The sequence below is a fragment of the Pseudophryne corroboree genome, chromosome 1 (genome assembly GCF_028390025.1).
Source record: "Pseudophryne corroboree isolate aPseCor3 chromosome 1, aPseCor3.hap2, whole genome shotgun sequence".
NCBI lineage: Eukaryota > Metazoa > Chordata > Amphibia > Anura > Myobatrachidae > Pseudophryne > Pseudophryne corroboree.
In genome coordinates this window covers 653,424,185-653,451,093 of record NC_086444.1, presented here as the reverse complement: position 1 = coordinate 653,451,093, position 26,909 = coordinate 653,424,185, and the positions used below count along the sequence as shown (strand labels likewise).

General features: G+C 44.6%; 1 protein-coding gene across 1 annotated transcript in view; it reads right to left on the bottom strand.

Moving 5' to 3' along the window:
- Nucleotides 1-1,771: 1,771 nt before the first annotated feature.
- Nucleotides 1,772-26,909, bottom strand: part of LOC134931900 (glyoxylate reductase/hydroxypyruvate reductase-like) — a 110,609-nt gene continuing 85,471 nt past the window's right edge. The window contains exons 5-9 of the mRNA XM_063925789.1: nt 7,436-7,524; nt 5,083-5,187; nt 4,068-4,203; nt 3,566-3,696; nt 1,772-1,980 (exon numbers count right to left, since the gene is read on the bottom strand). Coding sequence (XP_063781859.1) covers nt 1,856-1,980; nt 3,566-3,696; nt 4,068-4,203; nt 5,083-5,187; nt 7,436-7,524 — 586 coding nt within the window. The 3' untranslated portion in view covers nt 1,772-1,855. The remainder of the gene's footprint in view (nt 1,981-3,565; nt 3,697-4,067; nt 4,204-5,082; nt 5,188-7,435; nt 7,525-26,909) is intronic.

Sequence of the window (26,909 nt, the reverse complement as noted above, 5' to 3'; positions counted from 1 at the left end):
TATTTAAATGAGTGAATGACACAGTACACTGCTAAAAGCACTTGCTATCAAGCCAATCTATGTTAGCTGCAATACTTAATAGTGTTATACTCAATGTTGCTGTGGAATATTACCAATAGGATGTGTTTATATTAATACACCACACCATCTGGTATTATCCTATTTCAATAGTCACACTGTATGCAACAGCAGCTGAGACAGGTTCTTGTTAAAAAAAAAAAAAAAACATTTACTCTTAAGCACCAACTGGTGTTATTATTTTATCTAATAGTCTCACTGTATGCAACAGCAGTCTACACAGGCTCTTGTTTAAAACATTTACTTCCAAGTTAAGCTACGGCTGTACATTCATGTGATATCTAGCTGTCAGTGATGAAACAGTTACTCACTGCAAGCATTTATCTTTAAGTGATCTAAGTATCACTACATATCTTTATTTGATACAATTGCTAATAATGAAACAGGCTAGATAGAATTATGGATTCATTACAAGATTCATATAGATAGTTTCTTTGGCAATCTATGAGGAAACCACCTATTGTATATATTAATACATTAATTTAATGTGTCTATCAAACTATTAAAACACATAATTACTGTTTCTATGCAAAGCTATTATATAAGAAATTACAAGTGTGGGAGGCATGTCCTTACTGTGTTGAGCTATCAGCAATAAAAACAGTTATTTATAAGAAAGTATCTGCTTTCAAACGATTCAGCTACAATCATACACCTTTGTTTGGCAGAGCTATTAACAACAAAGGCAACATACAACTATTACAACTATATAATACCTAGAGAAATGCTATAAGAATATAATAATTGTCAGTGATAATATTCACCAGAGTTGTATTTAATGTTGCTGCAATATATTGCTAACAGGGCATGCTTATATTAATGCACTACACCATTTGGTGATGATTTCTTCTTATTATAGTCACATTGTATGTAGCAGTGGATGATATAGTTTACTATTAAGAGCAATTATTTTCGAGTTACTCAGTCATAACTACATATTCCACCGTGTTCTCCTGTCAGTAATAATAACACAGGTATCTGCTGAAAACATTGATTCCTAAGGGTTCCTGCTACAATTATATACTGCTATTTGATATAGCTACTGATAATAAAGATAATACACAGTTACTGTAACCAATCAATGCCATTATATGAGTGATCATATTGGCTTTTACATCACACTTACCGTAATACAGTAATCCTTTAGGAACATATTGGACATTGTCATAGATACCTAATTTATGGATTGATTATAATCTCACAGATTAACTACACTAGAATAATTAGATCCGTAAGTGTTTTACTAAACCAATTAAGCAGAATTAATATAATATAAGACACAGGTAGCGAGCTTTTTGGTTTTAAGAAATTCACTTTATTCAGTTATTTCACTCACAGTTAGTATTTGTTGTATTGTATTGTCAAAACTTCGTCTTTTTGGAACAATTTTAATGAATTTATTAAAAGTTAAATTTTAAAAATTATTCTACGTGCGCCAACAAAGAGACATTCTTTGCTCTCCTTTTTCTTCTGTATGGTTTTATTGTCTCAGGGTGCACCCCCAAAATCCAGTAAACATTGATTGTCTTATTAAAGGATATTAATTGGGGCCTTTTTTGGAAGTTAACATTGCCATTTGATTAAGCTAGTGCAGAGCACATCCCAATTTCCCTGTCCCTTTTATGCTCTAAACAAGGTGGTACAACCAACAACAACATGGTTACATATTGGTTCATCATATAAAACACACATATACAAAAGTAATTTCTGTATTTCAGTTTGCACAGTGCTCTGCAGCTGGATTTAGTGGATGAAGAGCCCATTGTTGGTTTCCATACTAGCTCAGTGGCACTTCTTTGGGCATTGGATGTCCTTTCAATCCCGCCAACAGATTATTTGCTGCAAGGGCAGCCATAGCATTCCGAGTTTCAACAGTAGCACTGGCAATGTGAGGAAGAATGACTGGAAAAGAAAAATATGAACTTACAGAGTCAGACAGACAAAGTAGCTGAAGAAGTAATTACAATCAAAACGTAACCACCTACACCAGAAAGGTCAGTATCATTATAGTGCAATCTTACTCTTCTCTTGCAGCTACTGACAAATAGTGTAGAACCGGGTGTAGTAGGGCTCCCGGCGACCCGCATACCGGTGCCGGAATCCTGACCGCCGGCATACCGACAGCATGACGAGCGCAAATGACCCCTAATGCTAACAATTAATGCCAGCTTATTAAACTGTGATTCTATTGAAGTTGCTACACTTATAACATCTTACTTTGCTACAAGCTATATATCGAAACCAGAGAGACTGTTAATCGGCAACATTGCATTTGGGAGACTTGCCTACTTTTCTGGGCATCTGGGAGAGTCACAAGAGATACAAGAGCCTTGTGGATGATCCCAAAGAATAGCTAAGTATGTAATGGTGTCAGTGTTAGGGATCAAAACACACTGGGGTAAATTTAATAAGGTGGGAGTTTTTTTTAGAACTGGTGATGTTGCCTGTAGCAACGGATCAGATTCTACTTTTATCTAGCTGTTTCTAGAAGATAATAACTAGAAACTGATTGGTTGCTATGGGCAACATCACCAGTTCTAAAAAAAAAACTCCCACATTGGTATATTTACCCCACTGAGCCAAACAGGTGGCTGCTGTTCATTATTATCAAGGGTCAGGCATCTGCAAGTACAGTCTGAATGAGCCCTCACTGTGCTCGGCCAACCTTGGCACGCACCCTCATAAATATAGTGTTGCCACACAGCCTAGCATACACAGTGAGAGAAGTGGTAAGATGCATTTGATAATACACAAGGAATAATAAACAGGTCCAGCTTAAAAGGTCGTGACTTTGTGATCATCATATTTTAAAGTTTTGCAGATTTTATCACTGCCCATCAGTCAACACATATGGGGGTCATTCTGAGTTGATTGCACGCTGCCGATTTTCGCAGCACAGCGATCAGGTAAAAAATTGCAAAACTGCGTATGCACTGCAATGCGCACGCACGTCATACGGATACAAACAGCATTGTTGCTGTGCAATACTTCTAGCGACTAATCCATTCGCACAGCCGATCGCAAGGAGATTGACAGGAAGAGGGCATTTATGGGTGTCAACTGACCGTTTTCTGGCAGTGGTAGGAAAAACGCAGGTGTGACCAGGCATTTGCAGGGCGGGTATCTGACGTTAATTCCGGGACCTCCGTCGCTGGAATAATCGCACAGAATAAGTAACTACAGGGCTGGTCTTGTTTTGCACAAAAAAATTTTGTACCACTCGGCTGCATATGCGATCGCACACTTGCAAAGCGAAAATACACTCCCCCGTGGGTGGCGACTATGCGTTTGCACGGCTGCTAATAGTAGCTAGTGAGCGATCAACTCAGAATGACCCCTTTAATGTACTGTATGATGATTACTTCTCACCTCACTATCAAAACAGTAAAATGTGCAATGAGCCCTTTTAGTTGAAACATAAGAAAGAAAGTTTGAAACGTAGTTAGGGTTTGAAATATGACATTTATTTTGGTTTGATAAAACTTACCACAGTTTTTCAGTTTGAAAAGGGGATGATCTGTAGGAAGTGGTTCTGGAACTGTTACATCAAGACCGGCAGCTGCAATCTGTTTAGTTACAAGGGCCTGGAAGAGGTCTTCCTGGTTTACCACCGCACCTCTGTGTGGTGAATACATGTATTACATATTATAACAAACTATCAGATTCTGTAACTACAGTGGTTAATACACAATAAATGGGCTACATTGCTCTTGAAGCTACAAGGAAAAATACACCCTCTGGTATTCATGCACGGGGTCAATCCCTGCTAATTCAATTTCGCTGCCCATGTAATAAGCTAATTGAATATGCCTGTAACTGTATTTTTTAATTATTCTCACTTTTATTTCCTCATCTTAACTCCTCTTTACCTGAAATGTTAGAACTCAGTAAATATCAAACCCCAAAGCATCATTTAGGACATCACAGGACTTTTGTTCTAAATACGAATTTGGCTCCCTTTTTATCATTTACTCTCCAAGTTGTCTTACCTGCTGGTATTAATGAACACAGCACTGTTTTTCATGTTGGAGAAGAGCAGTTTGTTGCAGATACCCTGTGTTTCAGGTGTTAGTGCACAGCACACTAGAAGGAAGTCACATTGCTTGGCCAGCTCCAACAAGGACACTGCAGAATAATGGCAGAGGGATTCACTTGCTACTGATATTCACAGGGCATTACAAAATAATAAGAAAGACTTCTTCCATTCATAACTACATTGCATTAATGACCTGTACAGGGATACTGAATAATTGTAAGGGATAATAGACAATTTGGCATAATATGACTAGCTCTCCCAACTGTATTACTAAATATTTGGGTAGTTTAAGCTTACCGAAAAACTCTGCACAATGGCTTGCAGTGAGATGGAATAGAAGCAATTTCAAACTTGAATGCTAATATTTTTTAATTGATGTCCCTTCGGTTAACAAATACTGGCAACAAGAAACCTGGGCCCTCATTCCGAGTTGTTCGCTCGCAAGCGGATTTTAGCAGATTTGCTCATGCTAAGCCGCCGCCTACTGGGAGTGAATCTTAGCATCTTAAAATTGCGAACGATGTATTCGCAATATTGCGATTACACACCTCGTAGCAGTTTCTGAGTAGCTCCAGACTTACTCGGCATCAGCGATCATTTCAGTGCTTGTCGTTCCTGGTTTGACGTCACAAACACACCCAGCGTTCGTCCAGACACTCCTCCGTTTCTCCGGCCACTCCTGCGTTTTTTCCGGAAACGGTAGCGTTTTTTCCCACACGCCCATAAAACGGCCTGTTTCCGCCCAGTAACACCCATTTCCTGTCAATCACATTACGATCGCCAGAACGATGAAAAAGCCATGAGTAAAATTCCTAACTGCATAGCAAATTTACTTGGCGCAGTCGCAGTGCGGACATTGCGCATGCGCATTAAGCGGAAAATCGCTGCGATGCGAAGATTTTTACAGAGCGAACAACTCGGAATGAGGGCCCTAACACAGTGTTTTAGCTTTCTAAGCATCCTCTTACCAAATTCAGTTGAAATCTTTGCTGCTAAATCATGTCTTGGTGCAACATCATTGTACAGGAATTTTTTGACACCAAATGGTTTCAAACGGTTGACTATGGCTTCACCTATTAAAAAAAATAAAATAAAAATGGTTGTACAACTACACACAATGAAGGTTAGTGATCAGATAATGCTTACAACGCCTAGAGCAGTGGTTCTCAAACTGTGCCGTGGCACCCTGGGGTGCCTTGGGACACTTGCAGGGGGTGCCTTGGATTGCTGGTCCAGAGCCAATTCAAATTATCTATGGTCAGTGTAATAGACAAAACCAGTGCTGGTGGCTGTCAATCATAAAATATGTGGACAAACAGAACAAGCAAATCTTGTCCCTCACTACACATAATTCAAAAAAGTTTGGGAACCACTAGGCTAGAGTATTGAATTAATTTAATCTGTAGCCTCAGTTATTATAACTTAACCTAATATATGTGACTTATTGAGGTTCATTTATCCTTATGCATGTCATGTTAATGAGATAAGGGCATACGGGCATATGTGCGTTATTTGTGCAATTTAATTGCAATATTTTTTCTATTTTAATGAATAAAATGAGTATGGTATGTTACTTATTTTATTTGATTTAACAGTTAACAATTCCTATAAAATTGTGTTTTGTGTTATTTGTGTTTATTTAGCTTATCTATTTATATGTATTATGTTATAAAGGACTTGATTCATTGTGGAAAATATACATAATCACATATGTGATACTGGGACACACAGCACAGCACACCATTGGTACAAAACCATTGAGAGCTACTACTGATTTTGATTATTTGAGTATCACATGCCAATTTTTAAGATTGATCAGGTTGTGAATTATCTGAATCTCCAGTGGGTTTTTGATTCCATAATTTCCACACTTTTATCCCTCCCGATTGGGCAGGCATTATTGGCTATGTACTCATAGTGGATGATCCACTTTTTACCGATGTTAATATCCCAGAGCAAATTAATACATTGATTGTTTGAGGCTAATTACTCGAATAAGATGTACCCCTGATGAAGTCTCTGTGAGAGACGAAATGCATTGGGTTATCAAATTTGTTGTGATCTGACCTCCAATTTACAATCCTTGAAGGAGGAGTTTGCAAAATAAATATTTGTACATCTGCCCTTATGTGGACCACCACTGAATGTTAGTCAATACATATTAGATGATCTTTTATAAATTGTAATACATTTTGTGTATTGGAACATAGTGTTTGTTTTCCTAAACATGATTTTATTTGACATTAGGTCATTCTGTCACAAAAATAAGGGTGTTATAACAACCCCAAGGTGCCAATGACACTAATACTACATATATATATATATATATATATATATATATATATATATACACACACACACACACACATACAAAACAACAGATTTTGTGACGCAAGATGGATGCTGAGACCCGCCTATAACTCTCCCCACACATACCCTCACACAAACATATCCCCTCCCTCACACTCACACATGTAGGTATTTGCACAATACACTATATAAGACAAATAAAAAGGTGTAGTATTGTATTTTATCATGTAATATATCATAATTAATGAATATTTTATATTATATTAAAGATTATTATTGAAGATTGTCATGAAATTACATTGTTTGTCCAATCTTTCTTGATATGAATGTAAATATCCTTGTGGTATTTTGAGCAGATATGATAAACTGGTTTGACTTCCAGTAGTTTATCAGTAAAACCTGATGATAAACTGTGCTTTTAAAATAAAAATAAAAAACAGATCTCATATGGCAGATATGGCAGAATAAAATATCAGAACTATACATAAAAAAATAAGAATAAACATGTGATTAATAATGTAGAATGAAAGTCAAATACACATAATAACCACACAAATCAAATGCACATATATATTGTATAAATGCATGCAAACTTCAGAAATAGAATATCCAGTATCTAGATCATATGTAAAACACACCTTATGCAGATAACACAAATAATCGTATGATTAGAGTTGCAATAATGACTAGGAATTTGAAGAAGCATTTGAAGTATGTTTCAGAGGCCTGAATGGGTTCCCCAAATGGCTCTCCTTGCTAGATGAAGGAATTTAAGTACTTTAGCAAGGCACTTGGAACAAATCAAGATTCCTTGCAGTAAATTGTATTAATTCTAACTCCCCTGGACACCATGGGAATGTCTGATCTCCCTCTGGGCACACCAAATAGATCTGGACTCTATCTGGACCTGTTGACCACATCTGGACTCTCTCTGGGCCTGATCTGTGGCAGCTTGCTTTCTGGCCCTAGGAGATTCTCCTCTAGAAATAATTTATTACATATTGCCATTACCTATCCGTCCCAAGCCAAGGATTCCAACAGTACTACCGCTGAGTCCTCTTCCGCACATCCAAAGAGGTTTCCATGTGCCCCATCCACCACTAAGTGAAATATAAAGAAATAACAGTCAAATCAGAGACATCTGTTTAGAATACTGAGCTATTTATTATGGTGCAGTGCTATTGTTATCTAACTAAAGATTGACTCATGACATTATAGTATTTGTTTGTTTTTACGTCTAAAGATATGTTGCTAAGGTTTTAAAATGTCCCTGAGAAATGAAAGGCGAATAGGATTCTTGCACTAGTCTTATACTGCAATCTTTCACTGACTTCTACTATATGTTTTCTATGGGATACGGTCATTAGGTCGACAGCACTTAGGTCGACAGTCATTAGGTCAACCACTGTTGGTCGACATGCATTAGGTCAACATGGTCAATAGGTCGACATGGAAAAAGATGGACATGATTTTATCACATTTTTTTTTTAATTTTTCATACTTTATGATCCACGTGGACTACAATTGGGAACGGTAACCTGTGCCGAGCGCAGCGAGTCACCTTGCCCGAAGCATGGCGAGCGAAGTGAGCCATGCGAGGGGACACTGCACTAATTGGGGTTCCCTGTCACTTTACGAAAAAAACAAAACCAAAAACAGTAAAAAAAACTCATGGTGACCTAGCACATGTCGACCTATTGACCATGTCGATCTAATGCATGTCAACCAATAATTGCCGACCTAATGACTGTCAACCTAAGTGTGGTCGCCCTAATGACTTATACCCTTTTCTACATTTCTTATATACTACAGTGTTGTCTGCTTATATATATGTGCAATAGAAATAGACCTAGGGCCATATGTTGTGGGAGGGTTATGGAATCATTAAGCTCCTAGCAACCGACATTGGGATATCTGGGTGACCAATCCTCACCAAGTACTGAAGAACCCATGGACTTAGGGTTGTATAAAATACAGGTCATTGCCCCTGGTTTGCCCCACTGGACAGCAGCAGTTGACAGAGCAGTGGGTATAGAAATAATCACAGAAATGATCAGAGGGAGGTGGAAGGTCAGGGTCACAATGAACAAACGTTAAGTCAGACAAGCCAGAGTAAATGTCAAACAGACAAATCCAAACTCAAAAATGAATTATGAAAACTACAAAATACCTATTGCTCTGATACCAGCGAGTACTGAGCTGGCCTTTTTTTATATTCGATAGCTGCTGACATCGGGAGACATGACCAAGATGTGAGGCTTCTCTCAATAAGAGAAGATGGAGAGAGAAAACGTAGATCAGTAACAAATGTGAATACACATTTTGTTAAGAACTGGAAGAAGAAGCTGGCCAACATTAGCAATCTGGCTAAATTCTAGGCTCTGGTGATAAATTCCATGGTTTTCAGAATCTTGGATTTATAAACCGTATAAGCCTATGACTGATAGATAATAGCCTAATAGCCTACTTGTATGTATCAGGTGTTTCGAGGAGGAGTTTTAGAGGTGTGAACAGAGGTTTTAGAAAGATCTATAACACCCAAGGGTACCAGTGAATCTTATTTCACCAACAGCTCAAAGGATCAAGAGAGCATCATTTGTCATGTTTTTGAATCCTAGTTAAGAAGTGGGAATGAAGCAATAAATAAAATGGGTACATAGTAAAACCCATGGCTTGTTAAAAGGATTAAACTTCTACACGAACTGCAAATACTGGAGGCATAAATTGTGTAGATAATGGTGGGGCATAGTGCTCTTTCTGAAAGTTGTCTCCATTCTTTCAATGCCAATTTAACATCTAGCATTCCAAGACCAAGAACTACTAGCTGTTAAATTGGAATCAAAGTATATAATTTTTTTGTATGTTTTGTTTTACATAATTGCCCTAATTTATTTTCCAGAGTTTTAAATGCCCATGTCTTAGCAAAGGAACTGTGGAAAAAGCCTTCCAGAGAAACTGAAAGGCTGATTCCACTTACGACAATCAAATGTATGCATGTGTTTCTTAAATGAGTATCGTAATAGGAGCAATAAGTCTTAATAAACTGTAAATCAGCACTGTTTAGCCTTTTTGGTCTGTGGGTTGAGGTTCATGCTGTACAGCAGGTACCTTTACAGGGATCTTTAGGAGTCGTTATGCAGAAACAATAAAACACAACCTAGAAATGTTACATCTTTCTATTAAAACACATGTTTTCAATCCTGCATATTGTTATGATTCTGATACTCAGGTCAGGGGTGATCTTATACGGTAGGACCTGAATACCAGAACGTAATGCTGGGAAAGGGGAATGGAAAGGGAATAGCCCCTGGCACCCTATCTCCGTTGTCTCGCCCGTGCTGTCAGTACACTCTTGCGAGACTATGGTTGCTTGGGCCCATGGCAGCCGCGTTTGAAGGGCGGATTACGTCTGCCCAACTCCGATGCCCCCTCAGGTCTTAATGAGAGACAAAGAGTGAACCGAGACAGGGTGATAACAAGGGGCCCTCTAACTGAACAACAAAGCCAGGGGCCACCAACAAAGCTGAAACTAAAGTATGCGCGGATTTCCGCAAGGGAAAAGAACAACAAAGGAAATGCTGTCCACACGCTGACACAATACTTTTGTGTATCGGCGGTGACAGCATAAGCAGAACCCTCTGCAAAACACCAGTGACAGATATAACCAAGGAATACAGCGGCCTAGGCCGACGGACGCGGCAGAGCCGCTACTCACGGAACCGGTACAAATACTGGCAAATGGACAGGAACCCCCAACGCTGCCGACACAGACTCTCAGAACTGGAGGACAGGCAGAATCCCAAACGACAGACCGGTGGACACCAAGAAGCCAGAAACTCGACCAGGCATAGGCAAAGCCACAGGACTTCAGGACAGGAACGCTTCACGGCAGGACACGGGATCAGACACAGGAATCGACACAGGGACTGACACAGGAATCGACACAGGAAGCAGCTAAACAGACACTGCTAGACTGGAGCTCAGGAACTGGCAGGAACAAGCTCAGAACTCAAGCAGACTGGAAACTTAGAAATATCACCAGCGTCTGTGAATTGCACTCAGCCAGCATATAACAGAGAGGCCTAATTAATAATGTCATGCAGCTGCCCTGTTGCATGACTCCAAACTAATATGCAATTAGCAGCCAGGTGAGGCTGAACACATGGGAACAGACTGCAATTACACAGACTGACTACTGACAGCAAACAATAATCCTCTAAACCAGAGCAAAGGGAAATCCTGGCCTGCAAGAGAACTATAAACATAAAATAGGAATTAACCACTACCTGTGGTTCATAACAGTATCCTCTCCTTAAGGGAGAGCTCCAAGCACCCCATGACACCCACGGGGAACATAAACAGAAGTATAACATAAAATACCTAACCGACATGCAAAACAGGAATGAGCCACAACCGTGGCTCATAACAGTACCCCCCCCCCCCCCCTTAAGGAGGACCCCAAAATACAGACTATCCAAAACAAGGGATACAAAAAAAAACCTGACACACTGGTCTAACAGACGAGAAAACAGAAACAAGCTGTAACAACAGCTTGTAACAGTGCCCTCCCCTTGACGGTGGCCACTGGACACAAGACAAGGGAAAATTTTTTTATTTTTTTTTTCAAGGCAAGAGTCAAAAATTATTTCTTTTTCTTCTTCTTCTTCTTCTTTTTACAAAGCTCTTTAGGTCTGACCAAGGTAATTCCCCAAACATTGTCTGAACTGATGGTACCACCCAGCAAGGCTGCGTTCAAATCAGAGATAGGTTTCTCACCCTTGGGAGCTGAACTTTCAGGCAAAGTACTCCTATTAGAAGAAGAAGACAGAAAAGCACATCCTGCAGTCAAAACAACGGGCTGAGACTCTTGTGCCGAGTTTACAGTATTTGGTGGACTCTCAGCAGACAAGACGGGTGACTTAGAGGAACCTGAACCAATTTCTTTGGAACCATATCTTTTAATAATTGCATCACTGAATGCTGGGGGATCCTGAAGAAAGGGATCTTCAGCTTTCATTAGGCTGGTCGCCCACTCAAAAGGCTCTCCTCTAAAAGAATAAATCAGATAGAGCACAAGGTTCTCTGAAGTGATGCCCAGAAATGGTCTAGACAACATAATAATGTAATAGTGTTTGTAAAGCACCAGAAATTGGACTAAGTCCCCATCAAAGATTATAGATGTTGAGATATCAACAGTCAGGATCTGCTTCATTCCCATCTGACTGACTAGAGTGCTTTGCTAGGACCTGGTCACTATTGACCTTACTCGAGGCTGAGACTTTCTGAACCCCACCCGGGGCAGTGACTTTCTGAACCCCACCCGGGCAGTGACTTTCTGAACCCCACCCGGGGCAGTGACTTTCTGAACCCCACCCGGGGCAGTGGCCTTCGGGAACCCCGCTGGGGCAGTGGCCTCCGGGAACCCCGCTGGGGCAGTGGCCTCCGGGAACCCCGCTGGGGCAGTGGCCTCCGGGAACCCCGCTGGGGTCAGCACCTCGGATTCTTTTACTGGGACCGAGCCGCCGGCCTCCCCCACTGGGACCGAGCCATCGGCTTCCCTCACTGGGACTGAGCCATTGGCCTCCCTCTCTGAGTCGATAATTATCGAAACTTCTCCCAGGACTATGACTTCCGGGACTTTTGCTGAAGCTATAACCTTCAGAACCTCCACAAATGCTATGCCTTTTAAGTTCTTTCCTGGGGAAGCGACCTCTAGACCCTTCTTTGAGGCTGCGTCTCTCGAGACCCCACTTGGGGATATTACTTCAAAGATCCCTTCTGGGGTTTTGCTTCTCGAGTTACCTTCTAGAACTATGGTTGTAGATACCCTTTCTGGGGTTGCGCTCTTCAAGTCCCTATCTGGGGTAACAGCTTCTGAGACCCCTTCTGGTATGGAAACCTGAGCTATAATATTTGATGTCCCTCTATAAGCTAGAGCATCGGGTACCGCTCCAGCGCTCTGGGCATCGGGTACCGTTCCAGCACTCTGGGCATCGGGCACCGCTCCAGCACTCTGGGCATCGGGCACCGCTCCAGCACTCTGGGCATCGGGCACCGCTCCAAGATCCTGAGCATCGGGCACCTCTCCAGGACCCTGGGCAACGGGCACCACTCCAGGACTCTGGGCAACGGGCACCACTCCTGGACCCTGGGCAACGGGCACCACTCCAGGACCCTGGGCAACGGGCACCACTCCAGGACCCTGGGCAACAGGTAGCACTCCAGGACCCTGGGCAACGGGCACCACTTCAGGACCCTGGGCAACGGGCACCACTCCTGGACCCTGGGGGCATCGGGCACCACTCCAGGAACCTGGGCATCGGGCACCACTCCAGGGGCTTGCAACTCTGCTTCAACAGGAACCTCAAGAGAGGAGAGAAACATTCTCTTTTGATTCCTGAATCTATAATGGGGCTCCCTTGCCCAAGGACCCCAATTATAGGACAGAGAGCTTTTTAGTGTGGGTTGTGTGACAAGTACCTCTGCCACAGTAGAGACAGAAGTAGGTCTTGTATCCTGACTCAACTTGGCCAGAGGGCAAGACTCGTCACCACACTTTGACTTGCGCAACTCACAGGTCTGCAGATAGTGGCCTAAACCCCCACAATATAGGCATAAGTTTAAGTTTCTGCGACACAGACGCTCCTCTTCTGAGAGCCTGGGCCGCAGAAAACTTTTAAACCTTTTCTCTTCAATTAAACCAGAGGATTCTCTTGTCACCATACTGTGAACAAGAGTCTCTTTAGAGATAGATGTACTCTCAACGACTTCTGGCAAGATGAGCAAGATTTTAGTCAGAAGGTTTTGCAGTTGCTTTAAGGATTTCTGCAAAACTTCTAGTCGCTCAGGTCTCAAAGCACTGAAAGCAGAGTTCAGGGCTGAGAGAGATGCCTGCAGGGCTTGCATAGTAGACATAGGAGGATTTAAAACTAGACAAGACAAGGCAAGGCAAGACTAGACAAGGCAAGACTAGACAAGGCAAGACTAGACAAGGCAAGACTGAATTTTTAAACTAGACAAAACAAGACTGGATTTTTTTTTTTTTAAACACCGGACTGGATTCTAAACACCGGACTGGATTCTAAACACCGGACTGGATTCTAAACACCGGACTGGATTCTAAACACTGAATTTTAGACAGGACTGGATTCTAAACTAGACACTGGACTGGGCCAAAGAAGAAAAAAGTTTTATTTCTTTTTTGTGGTATGGCTGGTGATAATGTTATGATTCTGATACTCAGGTCAGGGGTGATCTTTTACGGTAGGACCTGAATACCAGAACGTAATGCTGGGAAAGGGGAATGAAAAGGGAATAGCCCCTGGCACCCTATCTCCGTTGTCTCGCCCGTGCTGTCAGTACACTCTTGCGAGACTATGGTTGCTTGGGCCCATGGCAGCCGCGTTTGAAGGGCGGATTACGTCTGCCCAACTCCGATGCCCCCTCAGGTCTTAATGAGAGACAAAGAGTGAACCGAGACAGGGTGATAACAAGGGGCCCTCTAACTGAACAACAAAGCCAGGGGCTACTAACAAAGCTGAAACTAAAGTATGCGCGGATTTCCGCCAGGGAAAAGAACAACAAAGGAAATGCTGTCCACACGCCGACACAATACTTTTGTGTATCGGACGCAGCAGAGCCGCTACTCACGGAACCGGTACAAATACTGGCAAACGGACAGGAACCCCCAACGCTGCCGACACTGACTCTCAGAACTGGAGGACAGGCAGAATCCCAAACGACAGACCGGTGGACACCAAGAAGCCAGAAACTCGACCAGGCATAAGCAAAGCCACAGGACTTCTGGACAGGAACGCTTCACGGCAGGACACGGGATCAGACACAGGAATCGACACATGGACTGACACAGGAATCGACACAGGAAGCAGCAAACAGACACTGCTAGACTGGAGCTCAGGAACTGGCAGGAACAAGCTCAGAACTCAAGCAGACTGGAAACTTAGAAATATCACCAGCGTCTGTGAATTGCACTCAGCCAGCATATAACAGAGAGGCCTAATTAATAATGTCATGCAGCTGCCCTGTTGCATGACTCCAAACTGACAAGATGCAATTAGCAGCCAGGTGAGGCTGAACACATGGGAACAGACTGCAATTACACAGACTGACCACTGACAGCAAACAATAATCCTCTAAACCAGAGCAAAGGGAAATCCTGGCCTGCAAGAGAACTATAAACATAAAATAGGAATGAACCACTACCTGTGGTTCATAACAGTATCCTCTCCTTAACCATTTTTATAAAAGCTTTGGTGAACTAATTTAATGTGGGAGTTGAGTGTGGTTAATTCATAATGTCATCTTAAATTCCAACTAACTTGTACAGAAAATCTCTGAGAATCCTAAAATATAGGTAAGGTGATCAGAGCCGGCCCTAACCAATATGATGCCCTAGGCATCCGCTTCTGACCTTGCACCTCTTTCCCAGCACCATCACACCTCACCCATAGCAGTCCTTATTTTGGTGTTTGTACCCCCTATACTTTAAATTGGAACAGCTCGCACATTTGGCGCACAGCCCAAATGGGATGTGTTTTTGCTGGCAAGGGGCAGTACTGCAAGTTTATTTACATTTGATCATGCGATAGTGTCCATAATTCATATTACATCCCACAGTAGTATCACTTTACCTTATAAACGTTATTCCTCACAGTAGAGCCCCTTATTCACATTACATCACACTGAATTGCTCCTTATTCACATTACACCACACCCTATTCACATTAGATAACATAGTAGTGCCCTTTCTATACGCAACACCACATAGTAGAGCACCTTATACACATAATGCCACACATTAGTAATGCATTTATACACATAATTCCACACAGTAATGCCCCTTACACATATGAGACAACATATTAATGTCCTTATAAGCATAATGCGCCTTACACATTATGACAACCTTTATTAATGCCCTTTTACACATAATGTCCCTTACACATATGCCGCACGTTATTAATGCCCTTATACACATAATGACACACATAGTGCCACCTACACATTTGCTGCACATTATTAGTGCCCCTTTACACATAATGACACACATACAGTAGTACCCTGTTACACATAATGACACACATTGTGCCCCTTACACAAGTGTTGCACATTATTAATGCATTTTTACATGACACACATAATGCTCCTTACACATATTCTGAACACTACTGCACAACCAACCTACTCACATGCACGCAGCACTCACACTGCCACTAACACTGTGACCTCTGCCTCTGCTTGGATACAGATGTGTCCTCATAAATCTTGCCTCAATGCTAACGTCGGGCACCTTTTTTTTAAATGAAAATGCATCTTATTTGCATTGCTATGCGGCTAGAATGCACAAGCAGATTCTGCTGATTAAAATGATATGCAGCATGCCTATAAACTGTGTGAGACTGTGGCTGTATCTGCATATGAAATGCTACACACAGAATATAGGCATGCCGCATATCATTTTAATCAGCATATCAAATGCCCTAGGCAATTGCCTAGTTTGCCTATGCCTATGGCCGGCTCTGAAGGTGATTTATAACCCAAATAGCATGGCTATATCACACCTCCCAACTGTCCCATTTTTTGGGGACTATCCCATTGTCCCACCCGCGGGCCGCAGAGTCCCGCAGTAGTGGTGGTGGGAGGAAGTTGGGAGGCTCCTGTCACTCGCTGCTCTGGTGAAAAGATGCTATTTATGGAGACAAGAGGGACTGGGTGCATGGACAGCAGCTCACAGAATGCTGGCCATGCCCCCATAGTGACGGTAAATGGGGGCGTAGTTCATGGTTGCGGCATTACCGCAAAGTCACGTACCCTGTACTGAGGCCACAATCCCTTTTTCCAGGCGGGTGTGGCTCCCGCTTGCAGCCTCTGAAAAGTTGGGTGGTGTGCTATATATGCATTTTGACTTTCAAGTATTGTAGTGGACTTCCACTTATCTCTCTACATTACTACAGATAAGGTTATGGGGCTGATTCTGATTGGGAATTTGCGGCCACTCTTCCATCTCTCTGCAGAAGCCTGCTTACCACATTATACTAATGCAAGAGTCCAGCTTGTGTACTAAAAATCCATCCAGCTGCATCAGTGACGCATCTAGAGTGGAGGAGACCCATGTGCAGGCTCCATCTGGGCCCTCTCTTCTCCAGCCAGAAGCACTGTAGCTCTGGACACTAGGTTCACTAGGAGACCCTAATTCTGGGGGTCATTCAGATCTGATCATAGATGTGCTCAATTTAGCACATCTACGATCAGTTACTCTGACATGCGGGGGGACGCCCAGCACAGGACTAGTCCACCCCGCATGTCTGGCCTTAACCCCTCCTCCCCGCACAGGTGCAAAAGCATTGCACGGCGGCGATGCTTTTGCACCTGCCAAGTAGCTCCCTGCCTGTGCAAGTGGCTACCCACAGCGTCCCAAGTCGCAGCAGCTGCGTGTGACATCTTGCAGCCGCCACGGTGCGGACACACCTGCGTTGTTCAGACTGCGCCCCACCAACGGTGTTCTAGCGCCGTTGGCACGCCCCTTCCCGCATCTCGTGAGCGCACTCACCAAAGGGCTTCAAACGCGTGATTGCATGACCCCCACTGTCCCAGAGTCTAGTGCACATGCGCAAGTCTATGGGCGTATGGCATGGTGACCATTTTCCCATTGATTTCCTTACTGTGTATGCGCAAAACACAGGGAAAATGGCAGCCGTCACAGATATGTGATCTACCAGCCTCTAGGAGGTGTGGAGATTGAAATTACTTTGCTAATACAGTCAAATAAGCCGTGATAATGCAGGGGTTCAGCTTTGAGTTTGCAAAGAGAATCTGCAAATAAGTATACAGGGAGAAGAGAAAATAACATGTTAGCCAAGGGAACAAGTGTAACAGGTATTAATCAAGGGTGATGTTGTTCAGTCCATTGTACCAGTGCCAGATTACCAAATAGGCCAGTGTCTACTCTGCCTATGGGCCCCGAGCCTTTTAGGGGCCCTGCGACAACGAACCAAAATAATATTTATTTCATCTTAAAATAAAATTACAATCAAGCTCTCTTAAATTGTTTCCAAAATATAAAAAATTAATCCACTCAATGAAAAGAAAACTTTCAATTAAAGACTCTAGAGAGTAGATACTAAATTAATGTAATGTAACAATTTAAAGTACATAAAACTTCTACATCAGATTCACAGTACAGTTTCCAGATCGTAGACTGTTGGTTGGTAATATTAAAAACATTCTAGGAGATCATTTGCGAGGGGGGCCCGAGATTTAGACTGCTTAGGGGCCTCCACAGGGTTTAATCCAGCACTGCATTGTACTGTAACTTGTGATATTGATTTAGGGATTAATTTTGTAACAAGTGTAACAGGGTCAGGGGAGTAGGTACAATATCCTGGGGTAGATGGCAGTGTGCAGCAGCTGAGAGATTACACAAGTTGGTTGGTTTGGTGCAACAGGCCTCAACCAGTTTAATTGTGCAGAAAACCAGAAACAAACATCAAAAATAAAATACCTTGCCGGCTGGAAATAACTAAAAACACACACAAAAAAAAAATACAAGTATAAGGTTACCAGGCACAGCTCACTGGTTTTCAAAAGCAGGTTTCTCTCTCACAGAGACTCCATAGTCTTTCCTCTTTCTCCAGGCAGTGTGCGGATGATCATGCTGACAGTGTTTTAACACACACCTACAGCTGAAAACCCTAATTAGCCTTCTGTGAGGCTAATAGCCCAAAGACTCGAACTGGGCCTAAATGAATGGAGAACCCTCCCTCTCTTCTCACATCCAACCCCAGGATCCTAATCTGGTTCTTGCCAAAAGCTCTCAACCTAACCAACACAATATTCATGAGGTTTTAAAACACATACAGTAGGTAAGAAACCTGGGTCAAATATACCTGCCTTCGACCACTATTCCAGTGATCTTGTCAAGTTTCCAATTTGCAATTTCAGGAGAAAGTTAGACTAAGTTTAGGGAGGCATCTCTATTGAGACAACAGGAAATTGGTAATTTTTTGATCATCATTTAGGTTCAAAAGGACTACGTGCAACCTTTGAATTCAAGAATGTTTCAAAACAAAAGATCAAATTAATTTATTTAATCACAGGAGAGTAGTAACCATTGCCTGGGATGGTCTCTCAGGAATCATCTAAGCTTACCCATTTCTAATTTACAGAGACCGAGTGACTGGTATAAGTATCATGGACAGTGCCTTCTTTTACATTGGGCATAATGGGTAGTTTTCTAAGGGTCCCAGAAGTCTAAGGGCCCTAGACTGATACTGAGGGTCCAGGGGTACCTGGTCAGCTTGATACAGCCCAGTGACCCCTTCTACAGTTTAGAGGTCCCCTCTCGCCCCATCTCACTAAGCCCTCCTCTCCAGTAAAGGTGTAATTAGCAGAAATTGCTGCTCTAGGTCCTAAATGCTTAGCGGAAGATAAAAATACCCTAACGCCCCCAGGACATTACTGCCACTGCCGCTAGCACCCCCCACCCCCACCACTGGAGGATGGGTAGAGGCCTTGCTTTGCCTTGGGCCTACACTGCTGTTAAGTTGGCCCTGATTATGGACATAAGTGAGTACTAAGGGATGCCATTGCTATGGGGCCCATAGACTTAGAGGGGCCTGGACCCAGATTATAAAGTTGCATACCAAATTCCCAGATTTGCCTACTAAGCAACTGGGTCTGATCCACTGCGCAGCCTGCACTGTGTTATATTTTCAATGAGAGGAGTGTTTAGTGGTGGTTATAATGGCAAGGGGCACTGATATATGGCATAATTTGAACTGGAGGTCAATGTAATGTATCATAATCTGATCACATTGTAATGTGAAGGGCACTATAATGTTACATAATAAGAACTGGGCCACTGTATTGTGGCACAATATGAACTGGAGGGCACTGCACCATGGCATAATTTGACCTGGAAGACACTCTAATGTGGCACAGCATGAACAAGGGGCACTGTAATATGGCATAATATGAACTGGAGGGCACTGTATGTAATAATGTGTACTGACAGCCCTACAATGTTGCATCATGTAAACTAGGGAACTCTGGGAGCTTAGTGATAGGGACCCCTTCAATATGTTGCTATGGTGCCCAAAAAGTTCTGGCTACGCCCCTGATAAGTATGTTCTGCTTCTACATGCATAAATTCTTTAGAAGGTGTGAACAGTTGTTTCTAGAAGTTAGGAGACCAGCAAGAGTCTATATATTTTGGGAATACTACCACTAAAGCATTTCCTGAAATATATCTATCTTGTCATCAAAGTATACACAAAGGTCATCCATAATTTTATATGAGAGCCCTGCTATAACGTGGTCAATGAGGCTTTGGTGTTGTAATTAAGCTCTGAGGCCAAGGTAAGGAATTTGGTAGTACGATGGCCCGGGTGTGGGATGATAGATAGAGAGTGTCTTTGTCATGATCCATGCAGTTTCTCCTCCATGCCTGGGGTGGCGCTCTCTGCTCTGGTGCTCAGCACTCTGCTCTGTATCTGCAGCTTGATTATCAGCTGTTACCACAGCTGTGAGCAGCACCTGAACTCACTACTTAGGCCAGCCACACAGGCTCCCTGTTGGCAGTTCATCGTGTCAAGGTTGTCTCAGCTCCTGGTCCTGGTTATGCTGGTCTCTACTGCCAAATCATCTATAGAACTGCCAGATTCTACCACAGTGCTATCCTGTGATCCTGCTACAGTGCAATCCTGTCATCCTGCTACGTTGCATATTCTACCACAGTGCTATCCTGTGATCCTGCTACAGTGCAATCCTGTCATCCTGCTACGTTGCATATTCTACCACAGTGCTATCCTGTGATCCTGCTACAGTGCAATCCTGTCATCCTGCTACGTTGCATATTCTACCACAGTGCTATCCTGTGATCCTGCTACAGTGCAATCCTGTCATCCTGCTACGTTGCATATTCTACCACAGTGCTATCCTGTGATCCTGCTACAGTGCAATCCTGTCATCCTGCTACGTTGCATATTCTACCACAGTGCTATCCTGTGATCCTGCTACAGTGCAATCCTGTCATCCTGCTATGTTGCATATTCTACCACAGTGCTATCCTGTGATCCTGCTACAGTGCAATCCTGTCATCCTGCTACGTTGCATATTCTACCACAGTGCTATCCTGTGATCCTGCTACAGTACAATCCTGTTATCCTGCTACAGTGCATACTCTACCACAGCGCTATCCTGTGATCCAGCTACAGTGCAATCCTGTTATCCTGCTACAGTGCATACTCTACCACAGTGCTATCCTGCGATCCAGCTACAGTGCAATCCTGTTATCCTGCTACAGTGCATACTCTACCACAGCGCTATCCTGTGATCCAGCTACAGTGCAATCCTGTTATCCTGCTACAGTGCATACTCTACCACAGTGCTATCCTGTGATCCAGCTACAGTGCAATCCTGTTATCCTGCTACAGTGCATACTCTACCACAGTGCTATCCTGTGATCCAGCTACAGTGCAATCCTGTTATCCTGCTACAGTGCATACTCTACCACAGTGCTATCCTGTGATCCTGCTACAGTGCAATCCTGTTATCCTGCTACAGTGCATACTCTACCACAGTGCTATCCTGTGATCCAGCTACAGTGCAATCCTGTTATCCTGCTACAGTGCATACTCTACCACGGTGCTATCCTGTGATCCTGCTACAGTACAATCCTGTTATCCTGCTACAGTGCATACTCTACCACGGTGCTATCCTGTGATCCTGCTACAGTGCAATCCTGTTATCCTGGTATGTTGCACACTCTACCACAGTGCTATCCTGTGATCCAGCTACAGTGCAATCCTGTTATCCTGTTACAGTTCATACTATACCACAGTGCAATCCTGCAACCCTGCATTCCCTATTCAAGTGCATCCTGCTATGGTGCAATATCCGCTACTGAACAATCCTATTGCAAAGTGCCTTCACAGTCCACAGTGTCTCTAGTATTTCCACAGTCTACACCGTTTTCATGTACTCACAGTCTCCTGGCATCCCATGTATTCACAGTCTCCTGGCATCCCATGTCCCCTCAGTTCTCCCTTTCATTTTGTGTTCTCTAGTTATTCCTGGTTTATATTTATTGTTTACAGTTGTACACTGCTTTAATAAACTTGCTATTGTACCGTGAACATCAGTCCCTGCTAATATGTTCTCACAATGGGAAATCCAAACGGATTCTGACAGTATGAACTGGCCCAAAACAAACAGCAGGGGAGTTAATTGCAGTCTGCCTGAGGGAGTTTTCTCACAGCTCGTTAACCCCTCAGCTCCCGAAACATCACCTTCTTTAGATTCCTTACGAGTGGGGATTTTAAAGGAAAAGTTAGACCAGCTACAGACTTTAGTATCCAGTATTCTATGTATTCTACCTGAATTCCTGGGGAAACTGGTGGACCCCAGTAAAATGGCTCCAGAAAAGGAGTTTTCTTCTGACCCATGGACTAGGCATGCTAGGGGCACCTCTCCTCCACAGACAAGAGGCAGGTTCCAAAGTTTCCCTCGACCTAGCCTCTCAGAAACTGAGCGTCCAGCCCCAGTGAGGGGTTCAGAGCGTCCAGCCCCAGGAGGGGGTTCTTCAGAGCGTCCAGCCCTAGTGAGGGGTTCAAAGCGTCCAGCCCCAGTGTGGGGTTCGGAGCGTCCAGCCCCAGGAAGGGGTTCTTCAGAGCGTCCAGCCCCAGGAGGGGGTTCTTCAGAGCGTCCAGCCCCAGTGAGGGGTTCAGAGCGTCCAGCCCCAGGAGGGGGTTCTTCAGCGTGCCCAGCCCCAGGAGGGGGTTCTTCAGAGTGTCCAGCCCCAGTGAGGGGTTCAGAGGGTCCAGCGCCAGAGAGTCTTCAGAGCGCTGCCCAGCCAGAGAGTCTTCAGAGCGCTGCCCAGCCAGAGTGTCTTCAGAGCGCTGCCCAGCCAGAGTGCCTTCAGAGCGCTGCCCAGCCAGAGTGCCTTCAGAGCGCTGCCCAGCCAGAGTGTCTTCAGAGCGCTGCCCAGCCAGAGTGTCTTCAGAGCGCTGCCCAGCCAGAGAGTCTTCAGAGCGCTGCCCAGCCAGAGAGTCTTCAGAGCGCTGCCCAGCCAGAGAGTCTTCAGAGCGCTGCCCAGCCAGAGAGTCTTCAGAGCGCTGCCCAGCCAGAGAGTCTTCAGAGCGCTGCCCAGCCAGAGAGTCTTCAGAGCGCTGCCCAGCCAGAGAGTCTTCAGAGCGCTGCCCAGCCCCGTGAAGAGGGGGCTCTCGCCTCAGCCCAGCCCCGTGAAGAGGGTGCTCTCGCCTCAGCCCAGCCCCGTGAAGAGGGGGCTCTCGCCTCAGCCCAGCCCCGTGAAGAGGGGGCTCTTGCCTCAGCCCAGCCCCGTGAAGAGGGGGCTCTCGCCTCAGCCCAGCCCCGTGAAGAGGGGGCTCTCGCCTCAGCCCAGCCCCGTGAAGAGGGGGCTTTCGCCTCAGCCCAGCCCCGTGAAGAGGGGGCTCCTGCTTTAGCCCAGCCCCGTGGAGAGGGGGCTCCTGCTTTAGCCCAGCCCCATGAAGAGGGGGCTCCTGCTTTAGCCCAGCCCTGTGAAGAGGGGGCTCCTGCTTTAGCCCAGCCCCGTGAAGAGGGGGCTCCTGCCTTTAGCCCAGCCCCATGAAGAGGGGGCTCCTGCCTTAGCCCAGCCCCGTGAAGAGGGGGCTCCTGCCTTAGCCCAGCCCCGTGAAGAGGGGGCTCCAGCCTTAGCCCAGCCCCGTGAAGAGGGGGCTCCTGCCTTAGCCCAGCCCCGTGAAGAAAGGGCTCCTGCCTTAGTTCAGCCCCAGGAGGGGGCTCTGAGCATTATGCCAATCTCCGAAGAAGAATCTAGCACTCCCGTTTCTCACAACACAGGCCATATATCTAGGCACATAAGCACTGCTGTAGTCCTGGGTTCCAATCCTACTACTAATTTGTTGGCTCGTGATTTGGGTACAACTCAGTCTCACAGGACTTCCAGGAAGGACCAAATCCAGAAAGTGCCATCCAAATCTCTAGTCAACGTTCGGTTAGGATCATCATGTATTCCTGACCAGTCTCCTGAAAGTCTGTCCCCTCCTCAGTGTCCTGATGCTCCATTTTTTATTCCATCTCCAGTGTTTCCAGAAAATCAAGCTTCCACTTCACAGAATTCATCCAGCGCTCCATCTTTGGATTACTATGATGGAGATTTAACGCCATACTTCGCACTAGTTAACCGATATCTTTCCATGATGGAGACAGACCCTTCCCTCGGAATTACTCCATCCAACATAGTTACATTTTTATTCCTGACCTTCAGAGGAGAAGCCTTGGAATGGGCTAGTCCACTAATTGAAACCAATGACCCAGTTCTTCTCAATCTTGTGGCCTTCAGTGAGGTGGTAATTAAGAAATTCAATTCATGCTCTTATCAGTCTTCAGTCTCAATTGAGGTTCCTGCCCAGCCGGGGCCATCTAAGGTTCCTATCTATCTTGGTTCATCCGAGAATCCTGTTGCCAGCTTAGAGACTCCAGCAATCAGCTTACCTGTTGGTTTTCTTCAGCTTCAGTCTACTGTTCCTACTGGGAAATCTACAAAAAGGAGAAAAAAGAAAAAGGGAATGTCTAAGTTGAAAGCCTCTGTTGGACTTCCTTGGCAGCATGAGGATACCCTGATACAGAGGCGTCACCGGGTGTGGTGACACCCGGTGCGCTCCCATGATCTCCTGCCGTGATTGCGGCAAAAAGGGGCGTGGTCTTGTACTTATGGGGCGTGGCTTCGCGGGATCCCGGAATCGTCACTCTGGGGGTGTGCCTAGCATCTCCGGAGATGCTGAGCTTCCCCCAGAGCCAGTCTCCGTCCGCTGTCGGCTCCTCTTCTTTGACAGGAGCCGGGTGCTGTAGGAGACTTTCTCACTGCAGCACCTGGTTCCTGTCAGTGCGGAGGAGCTGATATTTGGTGTCACCCTCCTCCAGGCGTCACACCCGGGTGCGGGCCGCACCCCCCGCACCCGCCTTGTGACGCCACTGCCCTGATATGCCCTCTACCTTTTGATTCAGACTCTGACATGTGTTGAGCATCTGGAATCCGCTCCTTAGGGAGGGGGTACTGTCATGATCCATGCAGTTTCTCCTCCATGCCTGGGGTGGCGCTTTCTGCTCTGGTGCTCAGCACTCTGCTCTGTATCTGCAGCTTGATTATCAGCTGTTACCACAGCTGTGAGCAGCACCTGAACTCACTACTTAGGCCAGCCACACAGGCTCCCTGTTGCCAGTTCATCGTGTCAAGGTTGTCTCAGTTCCTGGTCCTGGTTATGCTGGTCTCTACTGCCAAATCATCTATAGAACTGCCAGATTCTACCACAGTGCTATCCTGTGATCCTGCTACAGTGCAATCCTGTCATCCTGCTACGTTGTATATTCTACCACAGTGCTATCCTGTGATCCTGCTACAGTGCAATCCTGTCATCCTGCTACGTTGCATATTCTACCACAGTGCTATCCTGTGATCCTGCTACAGTGCAATCCTGTCATCCTGCTACGTTGCATATTCTACCACAGTGCTATCCTGTGATCCTGCTACAGTGCAATCCTGTCATCCTGCTACGTTGCATTTTCTACCACAGTGCTATCCTGTGATCCTGCTACAGTGCAATCCTGTCATCCTGCTACGTTGCATATTCTACCACAGTGCTATCCTGTGATCCTGTTACAGTGCAATCCTGTCATCCTGCTACGTTGCATATTCTACCACAGTGCTATCCTGTGATCCTGCTACAGTGCAATCCTGTCATCCTGCTACGTTGCATATTCTACCACAGTGCTATCCTGTGATCCTGCTACAGTGCAATCCTGTTATCCTGCTACGTTGCATATTCTACCACAGCGCTATCCTGTGATCCTGCTACAGTGCAATCCTGTTATCCTGCTACAGTGCATACTCTACCACAGCGCTATCCTGTGATCCAGCTACAGTGCAATCCTGTTATCCTGCTACAGTGCATACTCTACCACAGTGCTATCCTGTGATCCAGCTACAGTGCAATCCTGTTATCCTGCTACAGTGCATATTCTACCACAGTGCTATCCTGTGATCCAGCTACAGTGCAATCCTGTTATCCTGCTACAGTGCATACTCTACCACAGCGCTATCCTGTGATCCAGCTACAGTGCAATCCTGTTATCCTGCTACAGTGCATACTCTACCACAGTGCTATCCTGTGATCCAGCTACAGTGCAATCCTGTTATCCAGCTACAGTGCATACTCTACCACAGTGCTATCCTGTGATCCTGCTACAGTACAATCCTGTTATCCTGCTACAGTGCATACTCTACCACGGTGCTATCCTGTGATCCTGCTACAGTGCAATCCTGTTATCCTGGTATGTTGCACACTCTACCACAGTGCTATCCTGTGATCCTGCTACAGTGCAATCCTGTTATCCTGGTATGTTGCACACTCTACCACAGTGCTATCCTGTGATCCAGCTACAGTGCAATCCTGTTATCCTGCTACGTTGCATACTCTACCACAGTGCTATCCTGTGATCCTGCTATAGTGCAATCGTGTTATCCTGGTATGTTACATACTCTACCACAGTGCAATCCTGCAACCCTGCATTCCCTATTCAAGTGCATCCTGCTATGGTGCAATATCCGCTACTGAACAATCCTATTGCAAAGTGCCTTCACAGTCCACAGTGTCTCTAGTATTTCCACAGTCTACACCGTTTTCATGTACTCACAGTCTCCTGGCATCCCGTGTATTCACAGTCTCCTGGCATCCCATGTCCCCTCAGTTCTCCCTTTCATTTTGTGTTCTCTAGTTATTCCTGGTTTATATTTATTGTTTACAGTTGTACACTGCTTTAATAAACTTGCTATTGTACCGCGAACATCAGTCCCTGCTAATATGTTCTCACAATGGGAAATCCAAACGGATTCTGACAGTCTAGTTACACAGTCAATAGATAGACACCACGGGGGAAATTAACTAAGGTGGGAGATTTTTAGAACTAGTGATGTTGCCCATAGCAACCAATCAGATCATATCTATTATCTGCTAGAAGCAGCTAGATAAATGGTAAGTAGAATCTCATTGGTTGCCATGGGCAACATCACCAGTTCTAAAAATCTCCCACCTTAGTAAATTTACCCCCACATGTTAGACAGACATTAGGTCTACAGGGTCAGAAGGTCGACAGGGTCAAAAGGTCGACATGAAAAAGGTAGACAGTACAACATGTCGACAGGGTCAAAAGGTCGACATGAAAATGGTTGACACAAAAAAAGGTAGGCGCCATTTTTATGGCATTTCTGTAGTTTGTGTGGATCATTTTGTCATCTGGGACCCCCAGTTGTAGGCATCTCCTTGTGGGGCTCGCTTCATTCGCCATGCTTGGGCTCGGTGGCTCGCTGCGCTCACAAGGGTTATAACAAACTCTATGCCGACATGGATAGAGAAGGTTTGAAATGGAAAAAACCCAAAACATATAAAATAGAAAAACCTGAGTCTACCTT